Below are 21746 nucleotides of genomic sequence, written 5' to 3'. Positions count from 1 at the left end.
TTGTTGGTTTATTAAAGTATAGTTGATTTACAATGTGGTGTTAGTTTCAGGTGTACAGCAAGGTGATTGTTATATATATTCTTTATTGTATTCTTTTCCCTTATAGGTTATTAAAAATATTGAGTATAGTTCCCTGTGCTATACAGTAGGTCCTTGTTGGTTAGGGCAGGAGTATTTTATTTTATTTTACTCTATTGTATTTTGGCCACGCTGTGAGGCTTGTGGGATCTTAGTTCCCTGACCAGGGATTGAACCTGGGCCACGGCAGTGAAAGTGCTGAATTCTAACCACTGGACCACCAGGGAATTCCCCGGGGCAGGAATATTTCAAATGTTGATACATACTACCAAATTACTCTTAAAAGGTTACACAGTTGTATATTCCTACCAACAGTACAGATTGCCCATCTTCTCACATCCTCCCCAATACTGGGTGTTATCTTTTCTTAATTTATTTGAAAGGCAAGGAAAAGTCATCTCATTTTCATCTGAATGTCTTTCATTATTAGAGAGGTTGAGCATCATTTCAGGTTTACTGGCCATTTGGATTTCTTTTGCTGTATAAACACACAATTCATGTCATTTGACCCATTTTCTTGTCATCTTTTTTATTGTTTTATAAGAGCTCTTTATATATTACAGATATTAGTTCTTAAGTATATAACGAATAATTTTATCAGTCTGTCATTCGTTTAGCATCTTTTCCACTGTACAGAAGTTTTTTTCTTTTTAACTAAGCCAAGTCTGTTGATCTTTTTTTTCTTTTGGCCGTGCCATGCAGCTTGCAGGATCTTAGTTCCCTGACCAGGGAGGGAACCCAGGGTCCTGGCAGCGAAAGCACCAAGTCCTAACACTGGACCACCAGGAAAGTCCCTGTTGGTTTTCTGTCACGTGTTAAAAAGCTACCGCCCACCCCCCACGTTCTGCACAGTCATCAGTTCTGGCTCATGAACAATTCTTATCTTTATACACCCACTGCTCCACCAGCAGCCTGGCCTTTCAATGTCCCGCATGGCTCTCCAGCCCCAAGGAAGAGCTTGGCCCCTCGGAGTCCCAGGGCCAGCCTGGACTGAAGGGCTACTGGGTGCCCAGCCCCGGCCTCAAGTTATTCTCCAGCTCTGCTGCCACTCGGGGTGCTGCAGACTGGATGGCATCCTGGATGCTGGGTAGGTCCCATTGGGTCCTTAGGAGGGCATCGTCCAGGGTGAAGAAACCATCGCGTGTACGCCGCACCTGGGTGCAGACAGCGGTGCTCTTCAGTTCCAGGCCGATTTCGTGCACCAGCCTTCGCAGCTGCTTCTGCGTCTCATGCATGCACTGCACCTCTGCCAGGGACACACAACAGAGGTGGCGGTCAGAAGCACAGCCTCTGGTGTCCACTGATCTAGATCCACACCCCCTGAGACCTCCTGGCTATGTAATAACCTTAGCAAGACAACTTACTTCTCTAGGGCTTTGTTCTTCAAAGTGTAGCCCAGGGTCGGTCCTGAAAGTTTGTTAGACATGCAGAATCTCAGGCCCCACCCAGACCTGCTGAGTCATAATTTGCCTTTTTTTTTTTTTTTTTTGGTCTCGCAGCTTGTAGGATCTTAATTCCCCAACCAGGGATTGAACCCATGTCCCCCTGCAGTGAAAGTGCCAAGCCCTAACCACTGGACCACCAGGGAATTCCTAGAATTGGCCTTTTAAGAAGAATCCCAGGTTGGGAATTCTCTGGCGGTCCACCAGTTAGGACTCAGCGCTTTTACTGCCGGGGCCTGGGTTCAATCCCTGGTCAGGGAAGTAAGATCCCGCAAGCCATGTGGCATGGCCAGGGGGGAAAAAAAAGAAGAACCCCAGGTGATTGTGGGCAGGTTAAAGTTCGCAAAGTGCTGCTCTAAGGCTTGGTTCGCTCATCTGTAAGATGAGTGGTTGTGAGGAATCTAAGAGATAATTTCTATAAGGCACTTAGCATCAGAAGAGTCTTGGTCAGCACTCAAGAAAAGGAGCAAGATAGCACAGAGAGATCAGCTCAGTGCTTTGTGACCACCTACAGGGGTGGGATAGGGAGGGTGGGAAGGAGACACAAGAGGGGGGAGATACGGGGATACATGTATATGTACAGCTGATTCATTTTTGTTATAAAGCAGAAACTAACACACCATTGTAAAGCAATTATACTGCAATAAAGCTGTTAAAAAAAAAGAAAAGAAAAGGAGCAAGGAGCCCTTGTTAATACGATAAAGAAAGAAAGAAGTGGTGGTCGGGTTGCTGAGTCGGGTGGGGTCCGGGAGGGGAGAGTGGTGTCTGATGCTACACAATGACTTGAAACACTGGGCGGCTCTGGAAACGAGCCACGAAATATCATCTCTGCTTGTTAAGGTCTGGCTTCAAAGGGGGACTTGGCAGGAGATAGGACGTCATTTGTTCTGTGTGCTGTGTGATCAGCCAAGACCAGCCTTAGGCTAGGAAGGAAGTCAGCCCCCGGTGCCTTGGCCAGCGGAGCTTAGGGCTCACACGTGCTGGCCTCTGCAAGGGCCTTCCACAGTGACCCCCCCCCAAACCCAGGAGCCCGGTGGCACTGCTCCCAACTTCCTGGAGCAACTTACCTAAGAGGAATTCTGGAGGCGCAAACTGGAGGCATCGGATGCCAGTTACCAGCATTGGGGACTTGTTCATGGGCCGAAGCACGCCACTCACGGCCATCTCATAGGCCTCCTGGGTCTGTAGGTCAACGTTGGAGTACCTGGGGATCAGGAGGCACCAGAGTGGGCAGCTGACTGCCTACCCCTGGCCCTGCCCTATTCATGCCTTTCCTGAAGCTCTTCATTCGCTTTCCACCTTCCCTGCCCCTCTAGCCACCTTTGCAGCAGCCTTGTTCTGTCCCCTCCAATCCCTAACTGCAGGCTCTGACCCCCTCTCACACTCTCCTTGGCTTCAACGGTCATACCTGTGTTGACCACTTCCGCCCCCTGGTTCTGTGCCGTGATGGTGCGGACCCCTAGCTCTCCTCTCCCTTAGCTCATATACTCCCTAGGAGGCCAGCTGGGATCTCTTGTTCCCCTTGGTCTCCCCAGGGGCTGGCCCAAGACCCAGCACAAAGAAACACTTCTGCAGGCTGTGAAAGTAATGGGTGCTTGTGTCTAGTTTTGGAATTTGCCCCAGAGTAGGTGAAGCCTACAGGGAGCCTTGTGGGCAACTTCTTGCCCTCCCAGCACTTCCTTGAGGGTCCCCTTTCAGGGAGGTGTGGGTCGGGCCTCACTTACATCACCAGAGCCTTCTGATGGGAACCTTGGATCAGGGACAGGATTCGCTCCAGCTTCTCTCTGGTCACGTGGTCTGGAAAAGCCAGGGGATGGTCAGCACACAGGTGCCCACTGAGGAGGCAAAACTGGCAATTTCCCTTCCCACAAACCAGCCCTGTCCTTGGAACCTAGATGGGGTCCCAGAGCATCCTCTGGTCCCAGGGTTCCCATTTAGGGGGTTGAGAGTCCTTTGAGAATCTTATGAAGGCTGTGGACCCGCTTCTCAGAAAGATACACATGAACTCAACATTTTGAGGACATTTTCAAGGGGCTCACACACCCCAAGTTAAGAACACTTCCTTCTGGAAATGAGGCTCCAAAGATGTAATGTGATTTGCCCCATATTCTTTTTTTTTTTTTTTTTTAATAATTTTTGACACCTCCCCCAGCTTATTTATTTAGTTTTTTTCTTTCCTTTTTTTTTTTTTTTTCTTTGCAGCATGCAGGCCTCTCAATGTCGTGGCCTCTCCCGCTGCAGAGCACAGCCTCCAGAGGCGCAGGCTCAGCAGCCATGGCTCACGGGCCCAGCCGCTCCGCGGCATGTGGAATCTTCCCGGACCGGGGCACGAACCCGTGTCCCCTGCATCGGCAGGCGGACTCTCAACCACTGCGCCACCAGGGAAGCCCTCTTTTTTTTTTTTTTAATAAATTTATTTTATTTATTTTTGGCTGTGTTGGGTCTTCGTTGCTGCACACAGGCTTTAGTTGCGGTGAGTGGGGGCTACTCTTTGTTGCAGTGCGCAGGCTTCTCATTGCGGTGGCTTCTCTTGCTGCAGAGCACAGGCTCTAGGCACGCGGGCTTCAGTAGTTGTGGCTCACGGGCTCTAGAGCACAGGCTCAGCAGTTGTGGCGCACAGGCTTAGTTGCTCTGTGGCATGTGGGATCTTCCTGGACCAAGGATCAAACCTGTATCCCCTGCACTGGCAGGAGGATTCTCAACCACTGCACCACCAGGGAAGCCCCTTGCCCCATACTGTAAGCCCGGTCCCCTGAGCCCCAGTCTGGGGTTTTTCAGGCCAGGGACACCAGGAGGGAGGGTGCCATCTGTCCAAATGCAGAAATGGGTGGCAAGAAGTGGGAGTGGCTCCTCTGCCTGCTGGTCTAACCAAGTGACTGTGGAGCAGGCAGCTGCAAAGCCTGGGGATGCCCACGGACTGTGGGGAGGCCGAGCCTGCAGGCCAGCTGGGGCAGGCCAGCTGGGGCAGCCCCCAACTTCTGACTCCACAGGCCAGAGCTCTGGGAGCAGGTGTGGTGACTGACTAAGGCCTGGCCAGCTGGGAAGGGCCTGGGCCTCTCATCCCTTCTGTCTGGTCTCATTCACGCTGTTGTCTTATCTGGAGGCGCCTGCTGCAGCCTCCTCCCCACTCATTTACAGCCCAGCTCAAATGCCGCCTGCTCCAGGAAGCCCCTCTTACGTGGCTTCTTCCTTCTGCACCTGGGTCTCTTTCCCAGCACTTAGTTTTCTTTAGTGTGTATGTCATTATTATTTTTTTTTTTTTTTTTTTTTTTTTGGACCCAGGCCCCGCCAACCAGGGACTGAACCCAGGCCCCGTCAGTGAAAGCGCACAGTCCTAACCACTGGACCGCCAGGGAAGTCCCTATAGTATTTATTTATTTAAATTTATTTATTTTTGGCTGTGTTGGGTCTTTGTTGCTGTGCGCGGGCCTCCTCTAGGTGCGGTGAGCAGGGGCTACTCTTCGTTGTGGTGCGTGGGCTTCTCATTGCGGTGGCTTCTCTTTGTTGCGGAGCACGGGCTCTAGGCGCGCGGGCTGCAGTAGTTGTGGCTCGTGGGCTCTAGAGCGCAGGCTCAGTAGTTGTGGTGCATGGGCTTAGTTGCTCCGCGGCATGTGGGATCTTCCTGGACCAGGGCTTGAACCCGTGTCCCCTGCATTGGCAGGCGGATTCTTAACCACTGCACAACGAGGGAAGTCCTATTTTTAATTATATAATTGATACAAGAATCTTCTTCAAAAAATTTAGATCAACACCAACAAACATCTCCCCTCCTCCAAATTCTGGCTTCCTCCCTCTCAGAAGTGTCCACTTGGTAGTTGTCTTTAGACATTTTTTGGATGTTGACACACACATACAAGTACAAATATATAGACAGCACTGCTTCGCCACATGTTTTTAATCTTCTCCAGGAGACACAGAGGTGTGTGTCTGCTCTCCCTGCTAGACTGTGAGGCCTAAGATTGGGGACCCCATCTGATTGATCACATGCCTCCGGCCCCCGCCCCCCAGTGCCTGGCACGTGGTTGGTGCTCAAAAAACGTCAAACAAGCAAATGCAACAGATCATATAGGACGTCTAAGAACATGGGGAGAGTGAGAAATGAAGAATAAGCCATCCATCCACCCACCCATGCATCCACCCCTCTACCCATCCATCCATCCATCCATCCATCCCTCAATACAGCACCTCCCATGTCCCAGGCGCTGTGCTGTGTGTGACCACAGGAGTGGAACTACACAGGTCCTGCTCTCATGGTTGACATTCTGGTGGGGAGACAGATATTAAATAATCACTAATCATTAGTTGATTACTTTTCTGACAGTACACTGAAACCATTTAAGGAGGTAACATTTAAGCAGAGCACAGGGGAGGACAGGGCATTCCTGGAAGTCAGAATCACATGTCCGTGCCAACAGCCGGCCCCGGCTTGGTGTGTCTGAGAATAACTGAGCGGGGGCCCTCACGGCCCACGTCAGGGTGAGGAACCAAAGGAAGCAAATGAAGAGGCAGCCGCGCCCGCCCCTCCCGCCCGCCCTGGACGCCCGTGGGCTCTCACCATACGTCGTCTTCTCCACCAGCCGCCCGTCCTCACAGAAGTCGTCTGTGGCTTTGCCCAGGAGGCCGTGTACTGTGTAATCCTGCGAGGACAGGGAGAGGGAGGTATGATCAGCCTCTCGGCTCTAAGCCGCCATGGCAAGGAGGGAGGTGTGGCCCAGCAGCTCAGGCCCCCGAGGTGCTAGACTGAGGCTGGGGGGCCCTCTGGTCTCCCCTCAGGGAGTTCAGGTGCTCAGACCCTGCCCAGCTGCCCCTGGGGAAGGACACCCGACTTCCTCTCCTATGACAGCAAGCATCAGAAGCCTGCGAAGGGTGCCCCGAGCCACCCTGCAACAACCCCGGGCCTCCACACCTCTCCACTTCTGCCCAACCTGACAACTCATAATGCCAGGCCCCTCCCAGGATGCTCTGTCAGCTTCTCTCTCCCCTCCAAATATGATCTGTGCAGCTACCTGCCTCTGCGTCCAGTAACAGTAATGATGATAACAGAGAGGACGACAACAGTGACATCGATTGAGCATCCACCACGTGCCAGTGGCTGTGCTGAGCACATTACATACGGTCACTGATTAAATATTCAAAGCAACCGTACAGAAGAGGTACTACGATCACTCCCATTTCAAAGACAAGGAAACGGAGGCACAGAGATGTTAAGTAATTCACCCAAGGAGACAGAACCGGCAGAGTGGTACAATCTGAGTTTTGAAGCGAAAACTTGGCTGCAGAATCTGTGCTCTTAACCACTAAAAACACGGGCCTTCTAATGTGGCGTCTCTGCACATGATCGTGATGCCAGACCTCGCAGCCCAGCATGGATGCAAGCTTCCTGACACCCAGACAATGTCAGACAGAACCAGGTTCAAATCCCAACTCTGCCCCTTAAAGGCTGTGTGACCCCGAGCAAGCGTCGTCTCCTGAGCCTCATTCTCTCATCTGTAAAATGGGTTAACAATAGATCCCATTTTACGGGGATGCTGTAAGGCATCCACGAGGGAGTCCGCGTACAGTGCTCAGCACAGAGTGGCCAGCGTGCGATAATGCCAGCTGTCATTATGATGTTACAGCCTCCCTTGGTACATGACCCGAAAACAAAATGCTTGCTGACGGCCTGGGTATTCTCCATGGAATCATCTCTGCTTCAGAATCGTATCAGTGACCCCCAGGGAAAGGGCTAAGGGACAAGCAGGCTGTCCCCTGCCCCCGTACCTTGGTGAGGTGAGCGTTGTACATGTCGGTGAGGAGCCTTCGTCCACGTCCCACGCCGAGCACTGAAAGGCACCCAGCCTGATCTCACACCTGGCTCCCACTTCCTGTTCCCCTGGGTCCTCCAACCCTCACCCCCTTCAGCAGAATACTCCCACTTCCAAGGCTGTGGAAGCCAGCAAGGGGGCAAGAAGAGCTTCTTCTACAGGGAACAAATGAGCTCCTCTGTGCATATATGAAAATGCAGACTTCCGGGACCCACCCATATATACTGACTCTGACTCATGTTGGGGCGGGGGCCTAGGGATCCTTAGCAAGCTCCCTGGGGTCCTGACGCACTCAGAAGTAGGAGACCACTGGCCCAGTCACACAGACCTGCATTCACATCTGGGGTGGCTCTAAGCATGTCCTTTAACCTCCTTGGGTCTCAGGCTCCCCATCAGTAAAATGGGGATAAAAATACTGTCTGATCCCTGTGGGTGTTGTGATGATCGAGGCAATGCACACGAAGGAATAAGCCGGCAAATAAATGGGGGCATTGTGGTCACTCCCTGCCTTTCCTCCGGTCTGTGTCTCCCTCTGGCTGAAGGAAAGAATGACCATCACTCCTGGAGAGAGGGGGGCATGAGATCACGTCCGCCTGCCTGTGTCCCAGGAAGCAAGACAAGTTGCTGTGACTGTTGTATATGAAGGACGTGGCCGCCACCTGACCCTGGGGACACAGATGGCTCATGACTCAGGGCTTTGTGTGTCCAGCTCCAGCGACATCCAGCCAGTGGAGCCAGGGTCACATACTTGGCTACCCCATGCAAGCGATGACGGTTTTCCCTCTCTGGTCCAGGGACATTCACTAGCCCCATGACCCAGGATGAGTTACCTATGCTCCTGCAGCCTTACTTTCTTTCTAAAATCATATGGTATCTACCAAATGAGGTTATTATGGTGAATGCATGTGCACAAAGAGTTTCAAACCACACGTCACAGGCAGGAATCACTTGATAAACGTGGGTGATCACGACTTCCCCCTTCCCACCAGTCACCTCTCCAGGGGATCAGACTTGGCAGGAATCAGGAGAGCAAGGCAGTAGCGGGAAATGGCTGTCAGGTTAGAAATGGGCTGCGCTCCTGGGAGCTCCCCGATCCTCTCCCAAGCCTCTATCATTGCACCCCAGGCTCACCACACCACCTACCAAGCACTCCAGACGCCTGGGCATCCAGTCGGTGCCCCATGCCAATCTTCAGGCTGGTGAATGCTGGTCCACGTACTGGAAAGAAACAAACGAGGTCCTTTTCCTCAAAGAATCCAGCCTCCAGGATGGCTCTGGGCTGCATGGTGACCTCATTCCTAGAATGAGGTCCAAAACCAGCATCAGGCTGGACTTTCAGGTTTCCTCACCATGGAATTTGGGGCCCAAAACCACTTCTTCAGTTTCTTGGGCCCAGAGAAAGGGCAACCCAGGGGACTTGTTAAGTCCGTCCATCACCATTCCCCCCGTGAGACACTTTGAGTGGACTGGGCAGAACACTGGCATCAAGACTGGGGGTGTTCCCTATCCAGCTCCTGTAGAAGGAGAGTCCTGGCCACTCTCCCAGGGAGAAAATGGAGGCTGTGAGCTCCTTAAGGCAGGGGTCTGGGTCTGTGTGTTCACAGTTCTGCCCCCAGAGCCCAGAACTCACTGACTGCTCGGGAAATAACCCATTTCCCGAAAGAATGAATGACCCATCAAATAAATATACATTAAGTATGTATAGTTTTTTTGTATATCAGCTAAACCTCAAGAAAGCTGGAAAAAAAAATGAATGAATGCAGGAATAAGCTAGATGCTTTTACACTTCTGTAGATCAAGAGGAACCTAGGAGACCAGTATAGGGCGGTTAAGAGCCTACTGAATCCAGGCTACATGACTTAACATTAGTCAACACTGAGCATCAGTTTCCTCATTTGTGAAATGGGACTAGGACCCACCTCACAGGATTCAGTGGGGTAGTGTTTGGGAAAAGCCTAACACAGTACCCCATACAGAGTAGGTCCTCAACACATCAGACTGGTTGTTGTTACGCTGTAAACTCACTGATTACTTCTCTCCAAGGGGTTTTAGAGGTTCCTGGTCAAGCTCCTCAGTGCTCCTATAGAGCCTCCCCAACACATGCTTTAATCATGTCTAATGACAGGGGCTCATTGTCAGAACTAGTTTCACTGTTGGGCAGCTTTGTTGACTATAGTAAGTCACTCTTCACAGATACAGAGTACAGACTTGTGGTTGCCAAGGGGGAGGGGGAGTGGGGGAGGGAGGGATTGGGAGTTTGGGATTAGCAGATGCAAGCTATTATATACAGAATGGGTAAACAACAAGGTTCTACTGTATAGCACAGGGAACTATATTCAATATCCTGTGATAAACCATAATGGAAAAGAATATGAAAAAGAATGTACACATATGTATAACTGAATCACTTTGCTGTACCGCAAAAATTAACACAACACTGTAAATCAACTGTACTTCAATAAAATAAATTTTTTTAAAAATTTCACTCTTGGGGCTTCCCTGGTGGCGCAGTGGTTGAGAATCCGCCTGCCGATGCAGGGGACACGGGTTCGTGCCCTGGACCAGGAAGATCCCACGTGCCCCGGAGCAGCTGGGCCCGTGAGCCATGCCCGCTGGGCCTGAGCGTCCTAAGCCTGTGCTCCTTAACGGAAGAGGCCACAGCAGTGAGAGGCCCGTGTACCACAAAAAAAAAAAAAAAAAAAAAAAAATTTCACTCTTTCACAGGAGCCCAAAACTCCCTCCTTATGACTTCTACCTGAGGGTCTCAATTCCTACCTGGAGTCCCAGAATAATAGAGGTCAACAAACTATAGTCCACAAGTCAAATCCTCAAGCCTGTTTCTTTTTTATGGCCCACAAATTAAAATGGTTTTTACATTTTTCAATGGTTCAAAAAAATCAAGAGGATAATTTTCATGACATATGAAATTATATGAAATTCAAATATCAACATCCACCAGTAAAATTTTATTGGAACACAGCCAGGCTCATTGCTCTACATACTGTCTATAGCTGCTGCTTCCGCGCTACGGCAGAGGTGAGCCTGCAAAGCCTAAAATATTATCTGGCCCTTTCCAGGAAATTTTGCCAATCCCTGGTCAAATACTTCATCCCCACTGTGGCCCTACCCTGGTCTGGGCCAGAAGGAGTCTGAGCTCTGGCTAGGACACTGACTCTGGGCAGGGATTTCCTGGGAAATGACATCAAGGCCCCTTCCTGAACGTGCTTTACCCAGCGGATGGTCGATGAGGGTGGGCACACTGGTGGCTGTGAGGGTCAGCTCCTTCTCTTCACTGCCTTCCACGGGGCCCAGTAGGAAGCGAACACGATGTTCAGAGGCAGGACGCTTCCCAGCATTGAGACCTGAGCACATACAAGTAAAGAACATCTTGTCAATTCTGTCTGAACACCGGGGGTGGGGGATAGAGGGACAGGTAAGTATGGAAATGTAGAAGACAGATGAAAGCCCACACAGCGCCTAGGACAGAGTAGGTCCTTAACACATTATACTTGTTATTGTTCTTATACTGTAAACTCACTGACTACTTCTGTCCAAGGGGTTTTAGAGATTTTAGAGTACTCTATTTCTGAAAGCAGAAGTTAAGAAACAGACTTGGGTTTAAATCCTGACTTTACTACTTATTAACTATTTATGACAACGGACAATACTGAGTCTGTTTACCCATATGAACACAAGGGAAGGCGAGGAGTGTATAGAACAGTCGATTAGGAAACCGCTCTGCCTAGACGACTAGGTCACATGACTTTATTTTGCAGCAAGGATCAGAAGCGTAGATGGCCTCCCGGGAAAATGGGAGCGGGATCGTGGGTCTCGCTAGAGGCACTCACCTTTCAAAAGTTGCAGCTCCACGGTATCGCGCAGATGCTTCCACTTTAGTCCCGGGGGCTTGTAGGCGGCGAAGAGCCCATGCAGCCGCGCCAGGCCGTCTAACCCCATGCCTGAAGCCAGCGTCCCGGGCTCGCGGAAGAGCTGAACCCGGACGGAAGTGCCTTATGGTCCCGCTCCCAAATGTGGTCCTTCCAATGGGCGCCGCCATGTTTCACAGCCGGAAGAGGTTCTTGTCTTATTGTCCTCGGTGAAAACGTACTTCCGAGAAGGGAGTAGGGTCCGGAGCTGAACCCCCAAAGCTAGCGGAGCTTACTTGGAGACGCTTTTTGGGGTTAGGTGAAACGGGGAGAATTTTATATCTGTGGAAGTAGGTTGCCTGGGTTTCCTCATACTTAGAGACCTTCCCTGTCCGTGCTATCTTTCCCTCATAAAAGGCCCTACTCAGCGCGGTAGGGATCGAGTCCTTGTGACTTCTCCTGCGCATCGTCGCCAGAGAAGCTTGAGGAGTCGGCCTTGCCCCGCCCATCCTCCCTGGGAAGTCCTACAGTGCTCGCTGCCATGAGGACGCTGCTGCGCGGGGTCCTGCGCCCCCTCCGCGCGTTCCGAAGCCGTCCCTGGCCCGCTGCAGGCAAGTGGTGGGGCCGGAAAGGAGTGCTGGGGACCCGTCACGCCGCTGTTCCCCCCACCCCACCCCCCCGCTCCTTTCACCGCGGCTGTTTTCTTTCCCCGCAGATGTGCCCCTTCGAGCCACGAGCCATGGCACCGGCCTGCTCTACCCCGAACACATCCCCACCACCCCGCTGCAGAAGGCGCTGCTGGCCGCGGGCTCTGCTGGAATGGCGCTCTATGACCCATATCGCCACGGTAAGGCAGCCCACGCCGGCGCTTCCTTGGGGCGGCTTGGGGTCTGGGCGCGCCCTTGCCTTGCCTTGAAAGCCCGGGGAGGTCCCGGACACTGTCAAAGCCTCCGTTTGCTTTGGGTAACTGGAGACTAGACTAGGCCAGGGTACCCAACCCTGGCTGCACCTCATAATCACCGGCAACATTCATAAAAATGCAGATGCCTGGGTCCCACCCTAAACTTACTCAATTCGAATCTGCCGGGAGTGGGAGAGGAGGGGAGGGGAGGGAGGAAGGGGCGTGGAATCTGAGCTTCTGCCTATTTAAACTTAAAAAGTTTAAACTTCCTGGGAGATTCTGTCATCCAGCCACACTGAGAACCTCTGGATTAGATGATTTATGAGGGCCCATCAAATTATAACATCCCATTAGCATCTTAGATAGTGCATGGCACATAATAAATGTTTGCTGGATGTTTTAATAGAACGTTCTGGGATCCTACAGTGTTTTTCTCATCTCCTCCAGGATTCTTTTTTTTTTTTTTTTTTTTTTTTTTTTTTTTTTTTTTTTATGCGTTACGCGGGCCTCTCACTGTTGTGGCCTCTCCCGTTGCGGAGGACAGGCTCCGGACGCGCAGGCTCAGCGGCCATGGCTCATGGGCCCAGCCGCTCCGCGGCATGTGGGATCTTCCCAGACCGGGGCACGAACCCGTGTCCCCTGCATCGGCAGGCGGACTCTCAACCACTGCGCCACCAGGGAAGCCCTCCTCCAGGATTCTTAAGTCTGGAAAGTACTGTTACTCCTTCTAGTAAAAACGATAATGCTAACTGCGCGCTGAGCCCTTGTGTTGCTTACTCAGTGTGCTGTTTTATATGAGTGTTGTTATTGATTTTTCGCATTAACCCTATATGAAAGGTATCACCTGTGCTTCACAAATTAGGACATTGAGGCTTGGAAATGTGAGGCAGTTTGCACACGGTCACCTAGGTAGTGATCACACCAGCCCTCAAACCCAGCACTCTCTGATACCAAAGCCTATACCCATCCATGCAGACATGGTATTCTGTCGTGATGATGGATGTGGAAGTGATTTATGAACTCTTTAGAGCACTGTGCTAACCAGAGCCATCTCACCCCATTAAACTAACAACCATAGTAGTAACTATAGATATATTGAGCTTTTACTGTGTGCCAGGTGATTCACTAAGTGTTTAAGTTGAATCTTCATAACTAAGAGGTAGATATTCTGTTTTTTTTTTTTTTTTTTTTTTTTTTTTAGATGTTGGGGGTAGGAGTTTATTAATTAATTAATTTATTTTTGGCTGTGTTGGGTCTTCGTTTCTGTGCGAGGGCTTTCTCTAGTTGTGGTGAGCGGGGGCCACTCTTCATCGCGGTGCGCGGGCCTCTCACTATCGCGGCCTCTCTTGCTGCGGAGCACAGGCTCCAGACGCGCAGGCTCAGTATTTGTGGCTCACGGGCCTAGTTGCTCCGCGGCATGTGGGATCCTCCCAGACCAGGGCTCGAACCCGCGTCCCCTGCATTAGCAGGCAGATTCGCAACCACTGTGCCACCAGGGAAGCCCAGATATTCTGTTTTATCATGTAGGAAATTAAGGCTCAGATCAGGTCAGGTAACTTACCTAAGATCATATTCTCCATTTCTTTCCTTTCAGACATGGTTGCAGTTCTGGGGGAGACCACAGGATGCCGTACCCTGAAGGTCCTCAGGGACCAGATGAGGAGGGATCCAGAGGGTGCCCAGATCCTGCAGTAGGTCCCAGCTTTGCCTGGGGGATTGAGGGCATTCTTTGGGGATTCTGATCTCTCTGGAATCACGTTGTGTTCCTCTAGAGAGCTCTTCTTGATACCTTGGCCATGGATGATTGCACAGGCTGGGTACTGCCCAACTCCGTGGGTGCCATTCACATAGACACTGTGATGACCCCTGGGTAGCGCAATATGGTGGCCTCAGCCCAGTTCCAGCAACAGGGCTCTTGTGCCTTCACTAAGGTCCCATAACATATGCTGCCTATAACCCCCACCCCTCAGTGCCCTTTGTGAATACCCTGATCACATCTGAGGCCTGTTTACGTAAGGCAGGAACCATAGCCTTAGCTCGTGGTAGTCTCCTCAGTCCCTGCCACTGGCCTAGCCAGTAGTAAGTGCTCCATTAGGACTTGTGGCCCCATTGCTGCTCTCTTCCCCTTCACCTCTCACACCCTTGATCTAGTTGGACCTTTCACCTGCCTTTGCTGGTGCCCTCCCAATACCTGAGTCCTGCCTTCTGCCTCACAGGGAGCGTCCCCGGATCTCGCTGTCCACCCTTGACCTGGGCAAGCTCCGGAGTCTGCCTGAGGGCTCCCTTGGCCGCGAGTATCTCCGTTTCCTGGATGTGAATGTGAGTTTCCAGCTTCTGTGCATTTGGTAGTCACCAGGAAGGGGAGAGGAATGGTACAGGAGTAATGTCCTGAGGAAGGAGGAGCCTGAGCTGCCCGCATGGGCAGGAGTGCCTTGCATTCTCTTGCGCCAAGGCTTTGTCATTCTCTATGGGACAGGCAAATGGGCCGGGAACATCGCTGCGAGCAACTACACTGGCCAGCACTTATTAACCTCTTACTGCGTGCCAGGTGCCAGGCTCATACATGATCTCACTGAATCCTCCCAACAACCCTGCCAAGTATGTTCTATTATTATCTCCTTTTATTTTTATTTTTTTATAAATTTACTAATTTATGTATATTTTTTGGCTGCATTGGGTTTTCTTTGCTGCACACAGGCTTTCTCTAGTTGCTGCGAGCAAGGGCTGCTGTCCATTGAGGTGCATGGGCTTCTCATTGTGGCGGCTTCTATTGTTGCGGAGCATGGGCTCCAGGCGCGTGAGCTTCAGTAGTTGTGGCACGCGGGCTTCAGTAGTTGTGGTGCATGGGCTTAGTTGCTCCGCGGCATGTGGGATGTTCCCGGACCAGGGCTCGAACCCGTGTCCCCTGCATTGGCAGGCAGATTCTTAACCACTGCGCCACCAGGGAAGTCCCCATCTCCTTTTCATAGATGAGGAAACTGAGGCCCAGAGCAGTTAAACAACTTACTGATTTCACAAGCCAGTATTAATGGAGGCAGTATTCAAACCCAGATTATGTTCTTAACTGTTGCATTGTGTCCCCCTGTTCTAGAGACAGTGTCTTCCCTGGGTTTGACAAGTGTGGCACTCTCCAACCCCAGGCAGAGAGGACAGGGACTGGGGGGCAGAGTCCCATCTATCAAGGGACTCATTCATTTGTTCAGAATCGGTCATGTGCCATCCATTGTTCCAAGTGCTGGGGATACAGTGGCAAAATAGACAGACAATGTCCTGCCCTCATGGAGCTAATATTCTAGTTGGGGAGGTAGACTATAAAGCAGTAAAAGAAGAAATTTTTCATATAAAAATTCAGGCAAAATATTTATTTAGTACTGTTCTAGCAAGCGGTGCTGTGAGGACAGCAGTCAACATGATAGAGGACAGGGCGGAGTGGGGGTGGCAGGTGGCCACTTCTAACAGGGTGGTCATGGGAGGCCCTGCTGGGGAGACTTGGAAGATGGGGAGGAGCCAGTTCTGAGGAGAGGTGGGGAAGCGCATTCCAAACAGAGGAACTGGCAAGTGCAAGGCTCTGTGTGGTTAGGAAAATGAAAACTGTCCAATGTGGCCAGTATGACCTTAGAGGAGTGAGTTGGGGGGAAGCAGGCAATGGGCTGGGAGGTCAGCCTGGCCCAGCCAGACCCTGCCTGCCACGGGAAGTGTTACCCGAAAACTGCGTTTGCCTCTTGGTGGGTGCTGAGCCAAAAGAAACAATCAAGCCAAAGATGGGGAGAAGGAAGGATTTATTACTTGCAGCAAGTAAGGCAAACACTGGGGAACTTTCCCAAAGCAGTGTCTGTTAACAGCAAAATTGGGGAAGTTTTAAGCTAAGGGTATATGCGTATTCATAGAGGGGCTCGAGCAGAGGAGAATTCAGCATAGAATTGGGGCAGAGGTCAACGGAGTCCAAGTCTTAGTTGATTGAAGTCAGGAGGGTCAGGAAAGGTCAACATCATCATTTCTTAGGTACTGACTAGTCCGGGATCTTAGCATGTAGTTACCATCCTCCACCTGGATGTGGGCCTTAGTTCCTATAGAAAAGCTTAAAGATACACATCAGATCGTTATGTATATTCTTTGAGGAGGAACGAGGACACTGTTTTATTGCTGAACTATTGGGGGGTTTTTTTTCATTTTTATTTTTATTTTATTATTTATTTATTTATTTTTGGCTGCATTGGGTCTTCCTTGCTACACATGGGCTTCCTCTGGTTGCGGCGGGCGAGCGAGGGCTACTCTTCCTTGCAGTGCACGGGCTTCTTTTCGCAGTGGCTTCTCTTGTTGTGGAGCACAGGCTCTAGGCACACAGGCTTCAGTAGTTGTGGCACAGGGGCTCAGTAGTTGTGGCTCACGGGCTCTAGAGCACAGGCTCAGTAGTTGTGAAGCACAGGCTTGGTTGCACCACGGCATGTGGGATCTTCCCAGACCAGGGCTCGAACCTGTGTCCCCTCCATTGGCAGGCAGATTCTTAACCACGATACCACCAGGGAAGTCCTTGAGCTATTGTTTCTTGACTGCTTTGCCTCTGTTCCTGCATTCCTTTATTCCTTGAAGATGATTAATTACTGAGACCTGCTGAAGGGCAAGCATTGTGTCTAGGCTTAGGTCACAGAATGGCTTAGGTCAAAATGGCTTCTCTAATGTCAAGAATGCCATGCCTCGTTCTTTTTCTCCAGGGATCCCCTACCCTATCTGCTTAGAGACAGAGTCTGTATTTTGTAATAGAAGCAATAGGAAGCCATCGAGGTTTCGAGCAGGGTAGTAACATGATCTGATTTATAGAAGGACCCAAGGATACAGCAGGGCACCTTCCCTGTCCCTTCCCCTCCCTGCCCCAACACAAATACTTGCCATCAAAGCGCCTCTGTCAAGTGGCTCTCCAGTCCAGCTGCAGGAGCCAGCCAGGCTGGAGGAGGTGAAGGAGTGAGCAAAGGTTGCTCTAGAACTGGGTTTCTCAGCCTTGGCACTGTTGACTTTGGGGGCTGGATAATTCTTTGTTGTAGGGCTGCCCTGTGCATTGTAGGATGTTTAGCAGCATCCCTGGCCTCTACACACTAGATGACGGTAGCATTCGCCCTCCCAAGTTGTGACAACCATAAATGTCTTCAGACATTGCAGATGTCCCGTGGTGGACGGTTGAGAACCCCTGCTTTAGGAAATTATTGTCCCTGAGAAAATAATCTGTTCCCCATACTCTCCTAACACTTGCCTCTGCCCCATTTTATACCATCACCCGGAGATTTCACCAAGATGCAAGTTTATTTCATCAGTGGGAAACCCACAAGGGTGACCTGCTCCAGGTGCCACCCAGGAATGGAGAATCTTCTGAAGTTCTCCTAGAGCCTTTTGTCCTATTGTTGTGGAGGGTATGGGACTGCCAAGGCCCCCCTGGGTTCGCCCTGTTCAGCCACAGCCTTAGTTGTGGTAACAGCCCTAGAGACTGTGACACTTCTGGAGCCTGGAAACCAGCAGCCCACACACCGTAAAAGAACACCTTTGTCCCAGCAGAGCTTTAGATCAAAGTTCAAGGTGAGGCCACCCTCCCTGAGGCTGACTCAGAGGGGTGGGTGGTTGTCCTTGTGGCATCAAGATTACGGACGTGGGCTCTGGCGTAGCCTGAGTTAGAAGTCTGCCTTTCTTCCCAGCTTTAAAGCCCTGGGCAAATCATTTGACCTCTGAGCCTCAGACTCCTTATCTGAGGTAAGGAAACCTCATGTTTATCTTCCAAGGCACTTATATGGCTGATTAATAATGGACGTTAAGGTGACTGGCTTTGGAATCCAGCAGGCTTTGTTTTGAATCCTGACTCAGCCACTTGATTAGTCAGCTGTGTGAACTTGGGCAAGCTACTTTATATCTCTGAGCCTCATTTTTCTTATCTGTATCTGAGGCTCATAACAGTATCTCCGCCCAGGTGGTCTCAGGGATGGAGAATGACGATATGTGTAAAGGACTTCATACAGTGCCGGCACATAGTAGGTACTCAATAAATGTAGGCCGTCAGTGACCACCTTCAGCTTCACACAGCAGGTAGAACTCTGTAGAAGAAATTAGGACCTGGGACCCAATGAAGTCACAGACACAGACCGTGGCACAGGGCCAGCAGCCCCAAGCAATAAAGGCATCAAATCCCTTGGCCTCTGGGCAGCCTGAGGCCATGCTTTGGCACTAGGAAGACCAGGGTGTCCCTACTGTGCATGGGTCCTGCCAAGGACTCAGAGAGGGTGGGTAAAGGAGGACAGTTGCCATCCCTACCTGAGGTCAGAAAAGTGCCTGGGGCTGGCCTTTTACTCCTGCATTTAAGGTATGTTTATTCATCCAGGCCCTGGAGATAGAACAGTGAGCCCCCGTCCTGTGCTGCTGACAGCCTGCTGCGACACCCTTCATAGCAATAGTGTGTAAGCCCCATAGGTGACCTGCTGCTAGCAGATAAAAGCAAATGGAAACAGGTGGAATTAATTTCAATAAGGTATTTTGTTTAATCCAGCATACTAAAATGTCATTTCAACATGTAATCAATATTTTAAAATTATTGAGATTTCACGTTATTCTCTTCATACCGTCCTCGAAATCCAGGGTGCGCTTTACACGTACAGCACATCTCAGTTGGAACTTGTCACGTTTCAAGGCTCAGTGGCTGCCGTGATTGGCTGCTGTACTGGACGGTGCAGGTCTAGACGAGAGACGCTAACAATCACACGCACTAAACGTCACGATACAATCATGTCGAATGCCACAAAAAGGTTCGGGTTGCTACAGGAGACCGTAAGATAGGAGGAATTGTCAAGGTGAAGGTGAGGGGGGCGGGAAAGAGCATCCTAGGCTGGGAGCAGCTCATCTGACGAATTCGGGACTTTGGGTGCTTCTTGTTTTTTTCCCCCCATTTTATTTCTAATTGTGGTTTTAAATAATAATAATAACCTAAGATTTACTGTGTTAACCATCTCTAAATGGGCAGTTCAACAGTGTTAAGTATAGTCACATTGTTGTGAAACCAATCTCCAGAGCTTTTTCATCTTGTACAACTGAAACTCTATATCATTAAACAACTCCTGCTTCCCCCCACCCCACCCCCAGGGGTTTCTTTGCCATAGATTCCAACAGGGTGTGTACATTATGTGTGAGTTGGGGTAGGCAAAGGGGGCGCCAATCCACCATATTCCCTGCCTGAGGACTCCCCTGTCAGCAGCTATGCACAGAAACTAAGTCCCCAGAGATTTTTGGTGGGTTTTGAATTTGGTGGGCGTGGTTGAGAGTCAAGGAGAGGATGGCAAATTGGACCCTGGAAGCCATCAGGAAGGGGTCTAGGGGAGGTTCATGGTTGTCAGAGGGTCTCCCCAGACACCAGAGCGCCCACCCGATTCGTGGACAGTGAGGAGCTGGCATACGTGATGCAGCGATACCGGGAGGTGCACGACATGCTCCACACGCTGCTGGGGATGCCCACCAACATCCTGGGTGAGTGCCAGCCAGCCAGCTGCTGAGTGCATCCGGAGTGGGCGTGGGGCATGGGTGGGGCAGGGTGCTCCGGCCAGCGTGTCTCCCAAGTCTGTCTTCAGGGCAAGGGCAGGGCACACCTGTCCAGCCACCCACCAATCAGCTGGCCCAGTGCCTCATTGTTTGCTTTACCCGAACATCTTGGTGCACCTGTGCCGCGCATCCCCTATCCTCCATCCCCACTGCCTCTTACGGCTCCTACACTGATGTAGCAGCATCCAAACACCAGGGCTCCCTGCCCTGTTCCGGTTGGTAGCTCCCTGCGCTCTGAAGCCCTCAGCAATTCCCTAAGGCTTGGAGTCCTCAGCCTGGCTTTTGGAGTCCTCTGCATTCTGACCCCAAGCTTCCTTTCCAGGCCTTATTTCCTTCTGCTCTTTCTTGCACCCTCTCCCCAACCCCAAGCCAAGTGCCCCAGGGCCCAGCACAGGCTGGGACTGGGCACTGCTGACCCCTAGTAGAGATTCGGAGCGGAGCAGACACCTCACTGTGTCCTGCCCTGAGCGGCAGCATCACTGGCCTCTCCTCCTGGCCCCTGCTCACCTCCCACCCCATTCCCCACCCTGCCTGCCAGGGGAGATCGTGGTGAAGTGGTTTGAGGCTGTCCAGACCGGCCTGCCCATGTGCATCCTGGGTGCACTCTTCGGACCGATCCAGCTCAGTGCCCGGTAAGTTCTCAAGTGGTGAGGGGTCAGGGGAAGGCTCAGGGCTCCAGGAAATAGAGAAGAGCCCACAGCCTTTCTGAGCAGCCCCAGTGGTTCTCAGGAATCCAGGGTGGGAAGAAAGGGGCAGAGAGGTGAAACTGGCCTGGCACAGGGGCTCCAGGACTATGAATGAAGCCTGGACGTTTCATAGGACTCTAGGGTCTTTTGGGCCAGGCCTCAGTATCGGGTGAGAACAGTAGAGTCAGGGAACTGAGGGGGCCAGGGGGATGCAAGCTGGCATTAGTTTCTGGAGTGAGGTAGCCCTCGATTTAAAGCTGGGCTTCGGCATGTTCAAAATGTGTGGCTTTGGGCACAGGGCTTTACCTCACTGAGTTTGTTTCCTCATCTGAAAAGTGGGGATAGCAACTACCTCCTTCTTGGGTCTGTGTGAGGATTAACTGAGAAAATGCACATCCACTGTAGGGAACGTGGTGTGCCCAGCACTCAGGACCTTATGTCTTTTGTCTTCTTTTTCCTCTGCTGCCCTACAGAAACCTGCAAGTGCTGGTCTCGAAGCTGATCCCATGGGCAGTTCAGAATGCGCGCAGAGCCCCGTGTGTCCTCAACCTGTACTACGAGCGGCGCTGGGAGCAGCCCCTGAAGGCTCTACGGCAGGAGCTGAGCATCACAGAGCCCCCCATGCACGTCCAGGGCCCAGCCTAGGCCCTGAGCCCCTGAGCCCCTGAGCCCCTGTGCCCCTGAGCCCCTGAGCCCCTGAGCCGGAGGGCCTGGCCTGGCTCCCAACCCCCCACCCTTGCTTCCCCTGGGGGTGGAGCGCTCCTTTGCCATCACCTGTGTTCCTTTTTGAACACTGACCCTTGGACGCTACTAATCATAATTTATCATAACCACTGCTCAGTGGCTTTGAGGGCCAACTCGGGAGGGAGCAGGCAGTGGTGGAGCTCCTAGGGGAGCCAGGAGCTGCCCAAAGAGAACTGAAACAGGAGGGAAGGGGGCAGGGCACAACCTTTGAAAGAACAACAAAGCCCGAGGACATGACATAAACTGATTAAAACCAAGTGGGTCCAAGATGGCGGACAAGTCAACTTCCACTAGTCCTTGAGCTTCAGTATACGCTCACTGCAGCACGTCATCAAGCTAAATGACACACCCCCAGGCGCCATGACAGTTCCAAGGATCCATAACGATCAAAAAGTGGGCTGTGGCCCAATCCCTGGAAATCCCTGCCCCTTTCCCCCTAAAAAATAGCTGGAACACTCACTCATTAGCCTATGAAATTACCCACCCCTGTAAAAACTGACAACCCACATACCCTGGGGCCTTTCTCGCCTTCTGAGGTGACCCATGCTCTGTCTGTGGAGTCTGTTTCTCTCTAACTAAATCCACCTCTTACCTATCACTTTGTCTCATTGAATACTTTCTGCAATGAAACATCAAGAACCTGAGCTTCATTAAGTCCT

General features: G+C 51.3%; 2 protein-coding genes and 1 non-coding gene across 4 annotated transcripts; 1 reads left to right on the top strand and 2 right to left on the bottom strand.

The window, feature by feature from the left end:
- Positions 1-233: 233 nt before the first annotated feature.
- TRNAE-UUC lies at positions 234-305 on the bottom strand. The gene has a single exon. It is a non-coding gene; the product is annotated as a tRNA-Glu (tRNA).
- Positions 306-480: 175 nt separating this feature from the next.
- TRUB2 (TruB pseudouridine synthase family member 2) lies at positions 481-11375 on the bottom strand. Of its 2 annotated transcripts, none has more exons than XM_032634841.1 (8): positions 11173-11375; positions 10555-10686; positions 8468-8542; positions 7281-7342; positions 6076-6157; positions 3245-3317; positions 2588-2724; positions 481-1324 (listed from the first exon to the last, which is right to left on the bottom strand). In XM_032634841.1, exons 1-8 carry the CDS (start codon positions 11279-11281, stop codon positions 1077-1079), a joined length of 918 nt encoding a protein of 305 aa, XP_032490732.1. In that variant the 5' UTR covers positions 11282-11375; the 3' UTR covers positions 481-1076. The 2 variants fall into 2 exon arrangements, with proteins under 2 accessions (XP_032490732.1, XP_032490733.1); XM_032634842.1 differs by having other exon boundaries at positions 8468-8622; positions 11173-11305.
- A 69-nt stretch (positions 11376-11444) lies between these two features.
- COQ4 (coenzyme Q4) lies at positions 11445-21685 on the top strand. Its single transcript, XM_032634843.1, has 8 exons — positions 11445-11801; positions 11906-12037; positions 13686-13782; positions 14308-14410; positions 19456-19585; positions 20196-20289; positions 20817-21007; positions 21040-21685. The coding sequence occupies exons 1-7, from the start codon at positions 11732-11734 to the stop codon at positions 20986-20988; spliced, it is 798 nt and encodes a 265-aa protein (XP_032490734.1). The 5' UTR covers positions 11445-11731; the 3' UTR covers positions 20989-21007; positions 21040-21685.
- The last annotated feature ends 61 nt before the right edge of the window (positions 21686-21746 follow it).

This window comes from Phocoena sinus, chromosome 6 (assembly GCF_008692025.1).
Source record: "Phocoena sinus isolate mPhoSin1 chromosome 6, mPhoSin1.pri, whole genome shotgun sequence".
Lineage (NCBI taxonomy): Eukaryota > Metazoa > Chordata > Mammalia > Artiodactyla > Phocoenidae > Phocoena > Phocoena sinus.
This window is presented reverse-complemented; position numbering and strand designations above follow the sequence as displayed.